General features: G+C 48.0%; 1 protein-coding gene across 6 annotated transcripts in view; it reads left to right on the plus strand.

The window, feature by feature from the left end:
• Positions 1–14,276, plus strand: part of LOC121541607 (NMDA receptor synaptonuclear signaling and neuronal migration factor) — a 58,983-nt gene that overhangs the window by 38,270 nt on the left and 6,437 nt on the right. For all 6 annotated transcript variants that reach the window (XR_005995776.1, XR_005995778.1, XR_005995777.1 and 3 more), the window contains 6 exons: positions 941–1,068; positions 2,212–2,295; positions 2,696–2,729; positions 2,992–3,062; positions 3,311–3,390; positions 3,697–3,799. Coding sequence is in view for 3 of the 6 variants with exons in the window: in XM_041850754.1 (XP_041706688.1) it covers positions 941–1,068; positions 2,212–2,295; positions 2,696–2,729; positions 2,992–3,062; positions 3,311–3,390; positions 3,697–3,799 (500 nt within the window). In the remaining 3 variants the exon portion in view is untranslated. The remainder of the gene's footprint in view (positions 1–940; positions 1,069–2,211; positions 2,296–2,695; positions 2,730–2,991; positions 3,063–3,310; positions 3,391–3,696; positions 3,800–14,276) is intronic.

The raw sequence follows: 14,276 nt of genomic DNA on the forward strand, positions 1-14,276 counted from the left end.
TTTCATTGAGGAACATTTTGAATTGGAATTTGGTTTACTTTCTGAACTGACTGGAATTAAAATAGAATTGACCCCAACCCTGATGCTGATGCATTAAGCATTGAAAAGCATTTATGATAAAGTACACACATTCACACAACCACACACTAATCAGCTGTCTCTGCTGTTGATTCTGACACTGTCTGTCTTCCTCTGACCTTGGGTCTGTCTCAAAGTTTGTGATGCTCTCTCGCTTTCTCTGTGAGTATTTGTCTCAAATGGTCTGGGAGTGTGTCAAGCACAGGTCTGGGAGTGTGTGTGTGTGTGTGTGTGTGTGTGTGTGTGTCGGCATGTGTTTTTCTCTGTCGTTTTTGAATGTTAGTGTGTTTGTTTCTGTTTTTCCATCTACTTTGTGCCACCGTGTCTCTGACAGGTTACTGTTGATGACATTTTAAAAGTCTATTTGTGTCATGTATTTCTCTCCTTCTCTGACAGTTAATGATTGACACAATCTATTGCTCTACCCTATCACCTTTCTCATTCTCCTTTTTACCTCGCAGTATCCTACTCATACATTTTCTTCTGTCCTTTTTGACGAGACTATGTTCCTTTGTTTCTTCCTTTTCTTCCTCCTATTCATCTGGAAGGTTCTTATTCTCTGTCACTTCACGTCTTTGTGCCTCACTGTCACTTTCTATTGCCACCTTTCTCACTCCATTCCACTCTCTCTCCCTCCGTATGCCTTTCTCTTTCTTCCACTATTATTTCATTGCTTGCTTTCCCTGTCTGCCTCTTTCCTGCCCTCCATCCCCCTCTCCCTGCCTCTCTTGCTCTTCCCTTCCTCTCCCGCCCCCCTCTCTTACTCCCTGTCTCCCCTCCTCTCGTCCCATCTCTCTCCCGTCTCCTCCCCCCTCTCTCTCTTTCTCTGACGGTGTGCCTGCTCTTTGTGTCGGGGGGTTAGGTGGAGACCTGCCTGCCTCGTGTGGGACCCTGGATGAGGGGGAGCGTGAGGAGCTAGACTGGGAGGAGGAGAGGGAGATGGAGAGACTGGCCTGTGAGGGAGACGACTTCATCCCACCCAAAATCATGGTGAGGGACTAGGGTTGCAAAATTCCGGTGTAGAAAGGGCATAGTTGGTACGTGTGCCGGGAATCCGTCCAGAGCCCTATCCATTCATGTCCTGCCGTAAACAATTCCGTTAGCTAGCTGATGGAGCTCGCGGGGGATATTTTCAATGAGTGTATGCGCCATGACGTTACCGTTACAAGCTTAACACCACTGACTGGCTGTGGTTTAAATTTGCCTAGCTATCTGTGTCCGCATTGTGTCCGCCTCTGTCATGTTTCCGAGGGGATTATTTAAAAGCCATGCCTACCCAAAGTTGTGATTTGTTGGGAGAGTTGTCTGCCTGAAGAGTGCCCCCCCCAAAAAAAAGTGCTGTTGCCCTAGGTCTGTTATTTCCGAAACTATGTTTACTGAGTTGGAATGGCAAGGTTGTTGTGATTATTCAACACATAAATGGAAATTAGGCTTGGAAGAAAATAAAACATATAGAAATCAATGGGCTATTTTTAGATCCTTAACAGACTGAAATAAAGTGGAATTGACTCAAACCCTTTTGGATGCCAGTAAAGACCAAATCAAATCAAATCAAAACACATTTTATTGGTCACATACACATGTTTAGTAGATGTTATTGCGGGTGTAGCGAAATGCTTGTGTTTCTAGCTCCGACAGTGCAGTATATCTAACAACTAATATCTAACAATTTCACAACATATACCCAATACACACAAATTTACATTTTAGTCATTTAGCAGACGCTCTTATCCAGAGCGACTTACAGTTAGTGAGTGCATACATTTTCATACTGGCCCCCTGTGGGAAACGAACCCACAACCCTGGCGTTGCAAGCGCCATGCTCTACCAACTGAGCTACAGGGGACTAAATCTAAGTAAAGCAATGTAATTAAGAATATAGAAATAAATACATGGACAAGCAATGTCAGAGCGGCATAGACTAAGATACAGTAGAATAGTATAGAATACAGTATATACATATGAGATGAGTAATGCATCTTGGCTACACAGACATACTAGTATGAATAATGAATGTTAAGGGCCCAGCAGGCATTGGTTTAGAGACAGAACACAACAGAGAGAGAGAGAAGTGCATGTGACTCTCCTTTCTCTTCCTTCCTTCTTCTTATCTCTTCTTTCTCCATCTCTCAGCTGATCTCCTCCAAAGTCCCCAAGGCGGAGTACGTTCCCACCATCATCCGCAGGGATGACCCCTCAATCATCCCCATCCTCTATGTGAGTCCAAGCATTTCTGATCAAATGCACACACGCACACATTTTAAATACTTTATTTGGATCCACAAATCACATTTACATTTCTAGAAGGATCCAAACATCTCAAAGGTCCCTGTATGCATGGACACTCAAGGATAAAGAAAGCCCATTTTTCTCCAGACAGCTAGGCTGTCCACAACAGCTGAAACAGAGCAGTGCCTAGCCAACTGCTTTGCTTTGGTCTTTGACACACACACACACACACACACACACACACACACACACAAACACACACACACACACACACATGACACCATCAACTTGTTCTCTATGTGTCTGCATGCACAGATGATAAATAAATTATCATGTATAATATTCAGTGAATGGATATTGAGTGGATATCATATCTCTGTATCTCCAGGACCATGAACATGCTACGTTTGATGATATCCTCGGTAGGTAAACCGTACTTTATGTGACTTTGTCTTTATCAGTCCCAAATGCCACCTTATTCCCCATATAGTGTGCTACTTTTTTGATGGGCTCTGGTCAAAAGTAGTGCACTATGTAGGGACTAGTGTGCCATTTGGGATGGAATCCATGTTTGTGAGAATAATGCAGTGTTCCATACTGCTGGCTTTTTGTGTGGGGAAATTCTGTTTTTACTGTACTCCCTGTCCCTCTCTCTAGCCCCTCTCTCTTTCTCTCTCTTCACAGAGGAGATCGAGAAGAAGCTAACAGCCTACAGGAGAGGCAGCAAAATCTGGAGGATGCTCATCTTCTGTCAGGTGAGATAGGAGAAAGTAGAGAGAGAGAAAGAAAGGGGAGAGAGAGAGATGCCGATGATTATGAAAGAACAAAAGAAAACGCTTGTTAGGTTGAATGATGTCAATCCCAGTGGGAAGATAGATAACACCTCAATTAGCAATTTATAACTCTGAAGTGGAGGGGCTAATTGTGTTTTTATGTGAGTGCCAATTAGTGGTGTTGGTTTGTATCTTGACTGAGAACTTGAAAAGCAGTGGGTTTCTTATAGGGAGGTCCAGGGCATCTGTACCTGTTGAAGAATAAAGTGGCCACATTCGCCAAGGTGGAGAAAGAAGAGGACATGAGCCAGTTAGTGTCATCAGTCATACTCTTCATACAGCAGCCATACTTCTCATACAGTACCTGGATGTGTCCCAAATGGCACTGTATTGCATTTAGTGTGCACAACTTTTGACTATGTGGAACCCTTTTCCCTATACAGTGCACTATTTTTGACCAGAGCCCTAAGGTCCCTATGGGCCCTGGTCAAAAGTAGTGCACTACATAGGTAATAGGGTGTCATTTGGGACGCATCCATACAGTAACTGTCTCTCTGTTAGTACTGTTAGAGTAGCAGTATTGGTGTAACTGAACCATGTTATCCTCCTACAATAGGTTCTGGAGGAGGCTGAGTCGGTTTATGAGCAAAGTAAACCCTGAACCCAACCTCATCCACATTATGGGATGCTACGTCCTGGGAAACCCCAATGGAGAGAAGGTACACTACACTTCTCACTAAAACACACACACTGTACTTTATGTGACTTATCATGGCTCCTTGCTAAGAATATATGAAGAGGGTAAAGAATCTCTCTTTTTCTTTTCTCTCCCTCCTTCTCTCCCTCCCTCTCTACCTCCTTCTCTCCCTCCCCTCTCCCTCCTCTCCCTACTTCTCTCCCTCCTTCTCTCCCTCCTCTCTCCCTCCTCTCTCCCTACTTCTCTCCCTCCTTCTCTCCCTACTTCTCTCCCTCCTTCTCTCCCTCCTCTCTCCCTCCTCTCTCCCTACTTCTCTCCCTCCTTCTCTCCCTACTTCTCTCCCTCCTCTCTCCCTCATTCTCTCCCTACTTCTCTCCCTCCTCTCTCCCTACTTCTCTCCCTCACTCTCCCTCCTCTCTCCCTACTTCCACTCCCTCCTTCTCTCCCTACTTCTCTCCCTCCTCTCTCCCTACTTCTCTCCCTCCTTCTCTCCCTCCTCTTTCACTACTTCTATCCCTCCTCTCTCCCTACTTCTCTCCCACCTTCTCTCCCTACTTCTCTCCCTCCTCTCTCCCTACTTCTCTCCCTCCTCTCTCCCTACTTCTCTCCCTCCTTTCTCCCTACTTCTCTCCCTCCTTCTCTCCGTCCTCTCACCCTACTTCTCTCCATCTTCTCTCCCTCCTCTCTCCCTACTTCTCTCCCTCATCTCTCCCTACTTCTCTCCCTACTTCTCTCCCTCTTACCTGTAAGAGTCCATTATCTCATCCTGAGTTTTAGCAGAGGGGCACAGGGGCCAAGTAACTGTGACAGGGGAGAGGCTGCTATGCCATTGTCCACTTAGACACACACATACAGGCACACACACACACACATACACACACTCTCATAAATCCACATGGGGCCAGTGCTGACACAACTCTGTGGGCTTCTGTTGTGTCTGCCAAAGTGCTTGGCATCGTTGGTTACATGAATGTGAAGTGCTCTCTGGTGTCTCTGTGTTGTAAAGATGTTAAGGGGAGTGTACAGCACATGCAGGGCCAGGCTCACTGTCTGCATAAGCATTACAAACAGCCCTCACATCCCCAGAGCCCTCCATCTAGTCTCCCAGGCTCTGCTCTGCCCTCTTCCTGGCTGTCTCCTCTCTCTTTATGTGTCTGACTGGGGTTCTAGAGCCCACTGAAACAGACATGTGATGTCACAGGTTATGAAAGTGATCGTGTGCACTTTATACATATATGATGGTGAAAACACATATGTGACCTTGGTTTCTGTATCGTACTGTAGTGCCTGGCTGACGTTTTTTTTTGTTGTTTCATGAATATGTGTGCGTAGGTGTATGTGAGGAGTGTGTGCGTGTGTGTGCCTGAGCGTGTGCTTGTGCATGCATATGTGTGAGAGAGATGCAGAACTAATCAGCTGTGACAGTTAGAACATCCACTCCTCTTCACTCCTCCTCTCCACTCCTCCTCTCCCCTCCTCCTCTCCCCTCCTCCTCTCCCCTCCTCCTCTCCACACTTCCTCTCCACTCCTCCTCTCCCCTCCTCCTCTCCACTCCTCCTCTCCACACTTCCTCTCCACTCCTCCCCCTCTCAGTGTTAGTCAGGTCATGGTTGCTGCTCCACTGGACACACTCTGAGAAGATCTAAAAGCCTTCTCAGAATACAGCTTACATTTATTAAAATGACGTAGAATGGCGCCGACAGACATGGAAGCTCTGCTTCTAGCTCCTAAGCAACTTTGCAGTATTTTTTTTTTTTTGGTGTTATTTCTTACATTATTACATACAGCCAGAAATAACTTTTGTATATCAGAGCGGCGGTAACTCTCCAGCATTACGAGCAGGAATACGACTTTCCCTAATTGGATCCTTTGTTCGTACCCCCAAGGGCAATTGAACTTATCCCAGAGGCTGCTCCAAGACGCCGCCGGCGGAGAAGAGGTATTCGGAGTGGACTTCTAGTCCGACTCAGGAGGCGGGCACACTTTCCAGAGAGACATCAGGGACTGTAACATACTCTGTTTCATGGAATCATGGCTCTCTCATGTCCCCATCCATACAGCCAGCTGGGTTCTCAGTTCACCGGGAAGAAGAAAGGCGGGGTTGTATGTTTCATGATTAACTACTCATGGTGTGATTGTGATAACATACAGATACTTGAGTCCTTTTGTTCACCCAACCTAGAATACCTTACAATCAAATGCCGACCGTATTACCTCCCAAGAGAATTCTCTTCAGTTATAGTCACAGCCGTGTATATCCCCCCTCAAGCCGATACCACGACGGCCCTCAAGGAACCACACTGGACTTTATGCAAACTGGAAACCACATATCCTGAGGCCGCATTTATTGTAGCTGGGGATTTTAACAAAGCAAATTTGTGACCGACCGGCTCGATTCGGTCTTATGTAGCTAAATTTGAAATTGTGTTTTTTACATTGGATAAAAGTAGAGACTCAGAGCTAGAAAATTGTATATCATACACTACAGTTGAGGAACAATGGGAAAGTAATTATGCTCTGTTGGGGCGGTATGCAAATTGGAGTGGGTCTAGGGTTTCTGGGATAATGGTGTTGATGTGAGCCATGACCAGCCTTTCAAAGCACTTCATGGCTACAGATGTGAGTGCTACAGGTCGGTAGTAATTTAGGCATGTTATCTTAGTGTCCTTGGGCACAGGGACTATGGTGGTCTGCTTGGAACATGTTGGTATTACAGACTCAGTCAGGGACATGTTGAAAATGTCAGTGAAGACACTTGCCAGTTGGTCAGCGCATGCTCGGAGTACACGTCCTGGTAATCCGCCTGGCAGCTTCATTAAATAGTACCCGCAAAACACCAGTCTCAACGTCAACAGTGAAGATGTTAGGCCTACTGCTGCTAGGTAGCTCTCTCTCTGCTCTTCCCCTCCCCTCTGTTTGTCCTTGATTGCAGGAGTGAAGTCTGGTGTGCGGGAGTCAGGGTTCCAGCTGCAGCTCATTCACCATAATCACCTCAGCCCTTTAAGACCCGGTCAAACTTGCCACTCATCGTCAGATCATAGTCAAGACAACCATGTTAGTCTCGCTGCCGACTCAACCTGTCTGTTTTCGCTCTTGTGTTTTTTGGACTGTTTATTTACTTTTTCTCCTGTGCCACAGATATTTGGAACCTGACTCCTGCCTCCGCTTCACTCCTGCCACCACCATCCTGCTCTCCACTATCGGACCTCTCCTTTGGACTCCCCACGGACACTAGGACATTACGGTACCACACCTGCCCTGACCTGGATCTGTACCCTCACTGTAACCTGGACTTGCTCTTCCCCATTTATTGGAAACCTGGACTATTGAACATTATAATAAACCTGTTAAAACTTCTCTGGCTTGGTGTACTTGTCTGCATTTGGGTTCTATCCAGTTAAATCATAACAGTATGATCTGACCAACATGAACCCAGCAGACAGTAGCTCGGATACCACCCCAGAGTGCACTCAAATTTGGACTGCCATAGCCAATCAGGGCATTTTACTTGGCCGACATGATACCCTGTTTAAGACGATTGCTGAGGACAGTCAGGTGCTGCTTAATCAGGTTCAATTACTCACCAATCAAGTGTCTGCCCTTACTACCCCTTCAGCCCAGATCAGAGAGCCTTTTGTTCCTGCTCCAGAGCGCTATGACGGGAACATGGGAACCTGTGGCGAGTTTTTGACTCAATGCTCGTTAGTGTTTGAACAACAGCCCCTCACCTACGCCTCAGAAAGAGCCCGTATTGCCTACCTTATCAACTCTACTAGCGGTTCCGCTCGTGCCTGGGGATCCGCGGTCTGGGAGAGTCAGTCGGACATTTGCAACGTTTACGTGGCCTTCACCACGGAGATGAGGAAGGTTTTGACCACCCCGTACGAGGCAAGGAGGCTGCGAAACGGTTGTTTTCTCTTCGGCAGGGGGTTCGTAGTGTGGCGGAGATGGCAGTGGAGTTTCGGACTTTAGCAGCAGTGAGTGGTTGGAATGACGAGGCATTACAAGGAGTGTTCATCAATGCTTTGTCTGAGACTTTAAAGGATGAATTGGTGTCATATGATGAATCGCCTACGCTGGATAATCTTATTTCACTCACTATCAGGTTGGATAATCGGATTCGGGGAGCGCCGCCGGGAGAGGAGTGTCTGTCATCAACAAACTCCTCCCTGCATCTTCCCTACGGAGAAAGCCGTGTCTTCCCGAGTCGATACGAGGAGCACTGAACCCGAAGCCATGGAGGTGGGTCGTGCACGGTTGTCCTCAGAGGAGCGTGCACGTCGTATTCAGGCTCGGGTCTGCCTGTATTGTGGAGAAGCTGGTCATTTCGTTCCTTCCTGCCCAGTTCGTCCGGGAAAAGGCCCGGCTCATCATTAATGGGAGAAGTTTTGGTGAGCCGAGCAGCGGATTCTTCCTCTTCTCCCCGCATTCTGCTCCAGGCATCCCTCCAGTGGCAGTCTCAGAATTTCTCGGTTAGTGCGCTGATTGACTCTGGTGCCGACGAAAAGCTTTTTGGATAGAGAGTGGGCTCAACAGATGGATTTGGAGACTGTTCCTATGGACTGTCCGCTGCAGGCTAAGGGTCTAAATGGACAATTGTTGACCCGTATTACCCATCAGACTGTTCCTGTGTGTCTTAGAGTGTCGGGAAATCATCAGGAGAACATTCAATTCCATATTATCGACTGCCCACAGACCCCCTGGTCCTTGGTATCCCCTGGCTCATAAGACACAATCCACACATTGATTGGGTGACAGGTAGCATTGTTTCATGGAGCACTTTTTGTCATGTGAATTGTTTGTGTTCTGCTCAGACTCCTGCCAGTACTGTGCCTCAACCTCCACTGGAGTCCATGGATCTTTCTGCTGTTCCTGACGCGTATCATGACCTGGCATCCGTTTTCTGCAAACACAGAGCTACTTCTCTTCCTCCTCACCGGCCTTATGACTGCGCCATTGACCTCCAGCCAGGAGCCCCGCTCCCCAGCAGTCGCCTGTACAATCTCTCCCGGCCGGAGACGGAGGCTATGGAGAACTACATTCGGGACTCCTTGGCGGCAGGTATTATGCGTCCTTCCTCGTCACCTGTAGGAGCAGGATTCTTTTTGTTGCTAAGAAGGATAAGACCCTCAGACCCTGTATTGATTACCGTGGACTTAACAATATCACCATTAAGAACAAGTATTCTCTGCCTTTGATTAATTCTGCTTTTCCCCTCCTTCATGGTGCTACCATCTTTACGAAACTTGATCTACGAAATGCGTATCACCTGGTGCGCATTCGTAAAGGTGATGAATGGAAGACTGCCTTCAACACACCCTTGGGACATTTTGAGTATCTGGTCATGCCTTTTGGTTTGTCTAATGCCCCTGCTGTTTTTCAGGCACTCGTGAATGATGTCCTTCGGGACATGTTGAATCGTTTTGTTTTTGTCTATCTGGATGATATCCTGATTTTCTCAGAGTCCTCCCAGGAACATGAACTACATGTGCGCCAGGTGTTGCAAAGGTTGTTGGAGAACAAACTATTTGTGAAGATGGAGAAATGTGAATTTCATGTGTCTGAGACCTCTTTTTTGGGTTACATAATCGCTCAGGGGGAGTTGCGGATGGACCCAGCTAAGATCTCTGCAGTCACGGACTGGCCAGCCCCCTCCACCCGCAAACAACTTCAACGATTCCTGGGGTTTGCGAACTTCTACAGGAGGTTCATCAAGGACTACAGCCGCATTGCGGCACCACTCACCGCTCTCACCTCCATCTCACTACCGTTCGCTTGGAATGAAGGGGCCGAATCAGCGTTCGAAGAACTGAAACATCGCTTCGCCTCGGCTCCCATTCTGATGCAGCCGGACCCAGACCGCCAGTTTGTCGTGGAGGTGGATGCATCCGACACTGGGGTAGGTGCGGTTTTGTCACAACGTTTTCCTGAAGATAACAAACTGCATCCCTGTGCTTTTCTTTCACGGAAGCTTTCTCAGGCAGAGAGGAATTATGATGTTGGCAATCGTGAACTGCTCGCCGTTAAGCTGGCTCTCGAGGAGTGGCGGCATTGGTTGGAGGGGGCGGAACAACCCTTCATCGTTTGGACGGATCACAAGAATCTGGCATACATCCAGTCAGCTAAGCAGCTCAATCCCCGTCAAGCCAGGTGGGCACTATTTTTTGGGAGATTCAATTTTTCTCTGTCTTACCGTCCTGGGTCACGCAACGTCAAGCCTGACGCCCTGTCTCGTGTTCATTCTGCTGTTGATACTGGTAGTAACCCTGAACCCATCTTGCCTCCTACCTGCAGTATTGCGGCCATTACATGTGACATCGAAGGGATTGTTAGACAGGCTCAACATCATCAAGCTGACCCTGGGAGCGGTCCTCCTAACCGGTTGTTTGTCCCTGAGTCTGTTCGCTCCCAGGTACTTCAGTGGGCTCACTCGTCTCCCCTTACCTGTCACCCTGGAGTTACTCGGACCCTTGACTTTGTGCGACGGAAGTTCTGGTGGCCCAGGATGGAGGCGGACACTCGAGCCTTCATTGCTGCTTGTACGGTCTGTGCACGAAGTAAGAACTCCACCCAGGCCAGCGCTGGTCATCTACGACCTCTGCCAATACCCAGTCGGCCCTGGTCCCACATTGCTTTGGATTTTGTCACTGGACTTCCCCCTCGTCTGGAAAGACTGTCATTCTTACTGTGATTGATCGTTTTTCTAAGTTTGCTCATTTTTTGGCCCTACCTAAACTGCCCACTGCCAGAGAGACGGCTGATATTTTGGTTGAACATGTGTTCCGCTCTCATGGTCTGCCCACTGATATTGTCTCCGACAGGGGTCCCCAGTTTGTCTCCCAGGTATGGAAAGCTTTCTGTAAAGCTTTGGGCATCACATCCAGCCTGTCCTCTGGATATCACCCCCAGACCAACGGGCAAGCCGAGAGAGCGAACCAGGAGATGGAGACCGCTCTCCGCTGTGTCACAGGGTCTAACCCTGGGTCTTGGAGCTCCATGCTCCCCTGGGTGGAATATGCTCATAACACCTTGACTAACGCTTCCTCTGGTTTGTCTCCCCTTTCTGTGTGCTCTGGGTTATCAACCTCCCCTGTTCCCTTCTCAAGAGAGGGAACTGGCGGTACCCTCGGTGCAGTCCCACATGCGCCGCTGCTTCAAGGTCTGGAGGAAGGCCAGGGTAGCTCTGTCCCGAGCTTCGTCATACATGCAGAGGCAAGCCAACCGTCACCGGTCCCAGGCTCCCGGTTACTCTCCTGGTCAAGAGGTATGGCTTAAGTCACGTGATCTTCCATTGAAAGTAGAATCTAAGAAGATGGCGCCGCGTTTTATAGGACCGTTCAAGATACTGTCTATTGTTAACCCCTGCGCGGTTAAGCTACAGCTTCCTGCCTCCCTACGGGTTCATTCCACTTTTCATGTATCCCAGATCAAGCCTGTGTCTGTCAGCCCTCTGTGCCCGCCCTCTCGTCCCCCTCCTCCGCCCCGGATCGTGGGTGGGGGTCCTGTCTACACTGTCCGGCGACTTCTGGATGTTCGCCGCCGGGGTCGTGGTTTCCATTACCTGGTGGATTGGGAGGGTTATGGTCCTGAGGAACGTTCCTGGGTGCCCAGGAGCTTCATTGTGGATCCTGCTCTGGTCCGTGAATTTCATCGGTTACATCCCGATAAACCCTGTCGGCCGCCAGGTGGCGTCCGTGAGAGGGGGTACTGTTAGGCCTACTGCTGCTAGGTAGCTCTCTCTCTGCTCTTCCCCTCCCCTCTGTTTGTCCTTGATTGCAGGAGTGAAGTCTGGTGTGCGGGAGTCAGGGTTCCAGCTGCAGCTCATTCACCATAATCACCTCAGCCCTTTAAGACCCGGTCAAACTTGCCACTCATCGTCAGATCATAGTCAAGACAACCATGTTAGTCTCGCTGCCGACTCAACCTGTCTGTTTTCGCTCTTGTGTTTTTTTGGACTGTTTATTTACTTTTTCTCCTGTGCCACAGATATTTGGAACCTGACTCCTGCCTCCGCTTCACTCCTGCCACCACCATCCTGCTCTCCACTATCGGACCTCTCCTTTGGACTCCCCACGGACACTAGGACATTACGGTACCACACCTGCCCTGACCTGGATCTGTACCCTCACTGTAACCTGGACTTGCTCTTCCCCATTTATTGGAAACCTGGACTATTGAACATTATAATAAACCTGTTAAAACTTCTCTGGCTTGGTGTACTTGTCTGCATTTGGGTTCTATCCAGTTAAATCATAACAGAAGAGGCGACTCCGGGATGCTGACCTAGGCAGAGTTGCAAAGAAAAAGTCCAGTGTGTGTTCTTTTGTCCATCTTAATATTTTCTTTTTATTGGCCAGTCTTTTTTTTGCAACTCTGCCTAGGTCAGCATCCCGGAGTCGCCTCTTCACTGTTGACGTTGAGACTGTTGTTTTGCGTGTACTATTTAATGAAGCTGCCAGTTGAGGACCTGTGAGGCGTCTGTTTCTCAAACTAGACACTCTAATGTATTTGTCCTCTTGCTCAGTTGTGCACCGGGGCCTCCCACTCCTCTTTCTATTCTGGTTAGAGCCAGTTTGTGCTGTTCTGTGAAGGGAGTAGTACACAGCGTTGTATGAGATCTTCAGTTTCTTGGCAATTTCTCGCATGGAATAGCCTTCATTTCTTAGAACAAGTATAGACTGATGCGTTTCAGAAGAAAGTTATTTGTTTCTGGCCATTTTGATCCTGTAATCGAACCCACAATTGCTGATGCTCCAGATACTCAACTAGTCACATGGAGGCCAGTTTTATTGCTTCTTTAATCAGCACAACAGTTTTCAGCTGTGCTAACATAATTGCAAAAGGGTTTTCTAATGATCAATTAGCCTTTTAAAATGATAAACTTGGATTAGCAAACACAATGTGCCATTGGAACACAGGACTGATGGTTGCTGATAATGGGCGTCTGTACGCATATGAGATATTCCATTAAGAATCATACGTTTCCACTACAATAGCCATTTACAACATTAACAATGTCTACACTGTATTTCTGATCAATTTGATGTTATTTTAATGGACAAAAGAATGGCTTTTCTTTCGAAAACAAGGACATTTCTAAGTGACCCCAAACTTTTGAACGGTAGCGCTTGAAGTGCTTTGAGAGGCTAGTTAAGGATCATATCACCTCTACCTTACCTGACACCCTAGACCCACTTCAATCTGCTTACCGCCCCAATAAATCCATAGACGATGCAATCGCCATCGCTCTGCACACTGCACTATTTCATCTGGACAAGAGGAATACCTATGTCAGAATGCTGTTCATTGACTATAGTTCAGCCTTCAACACCATAGTACCCTCCAAGCTCATCATTAATCTCGGGGCCCTGGGTCTGAACCCCGCCCTGTGCAACTGGGTCCTGGACTTCCTGACGGGCCGCCCCTAGGTGGTGAAGTAAGGAAACAACACCTCCACTTCGCTGATCCTCAACACAGGGGCCCCACAAGGGTGCGTGCTCAGCCTCCTCCTGTACTCCTTGTTCACCCATGACTGCGTGGCCACGCACGCCTCCAACTCAGTCATCAAGTTTGCAGACAACACAACAGTAGTAGGCCTGATTACCAACAATGACGAGACAGCCTACAGGGAGGAGGTGAGGGCCATGAAAATAACCTCTCCCTCAACGTCAACAAAACGAAGGAGCTGATCATGGACTTCAGGAAACTGCAGAGGGAGCACGCCCCTATCCGCATAGACGGGACCGAAGTGGAGAAGGTGGAAAGCTTCAAGTTCCTCGGCGTACACATCACTGACAATCTGAAATGGTCCACCCACACAGACAGTGTGGTGAAGAAAACGCAACAGCACCTCTTCAACCTCAGGAGGCTGAATACATTTGGCTTGGCCCCTAAGACCCTCACAAACTTTTACAGATGCACAATTGAGAGCATCCTATCGGGCTGTATCACCGCCTGGTACGGCAACTGCACTGCCTGCAACTGCAGGGCTCTCCAGAGCGTGGTGCGGTCTGCCCAACGCATCACTGGGGGCACACTGCCTGCCCTCCAGGACACCTACAGCACCCGATGTCACAGAAAGGCCAAAAAGATCATCAAGGACATCAACCACCCGAGCCATGGCCTATTCACCCCGCTATCATCCAGAAGGCGAGGTCAGTACAGATGCATAAACATTGGGACAGAGAGACTGAAAAACAGCTTCTATCTCAATGCCATCAGACTGTTAAATAGCCATCACTAACCGGCTTCCACCCAGTTACTCAACCCTGCACCTTAGAGGCTGCTGAACTATATACATAGACTTGGAATCACTGGCCACTTTAATAATGGAACACTAGTCACTTTAATAATGTTTACATACTGCTTTACTCATCTCATATGTAAATACTGTATTCTATTCTACTGTGTTTTAGTCAATGCCACTCCGACATTGCTCGTCCTAGTATTTATATATTTCTTAATTCCATTCGTTTACTTTTAGATGTGTGTATTGTTGT

The sequence above is a fragment of the Coregonus clupeaformis genome, chromosome 27 (assembly GCF_020615455.1).
Source record: "Coregonus clupeaformis isolate EN_2021a chromosome 27, ASM2061545v1, whole genome shotgun sequence".
Lineage (NCBI taxonomy): Eukaryota > Metazoa > Chordata > Actinopteri > Salmoniformes > Salmonidae > Coregonus > Coregonus clupeaformis.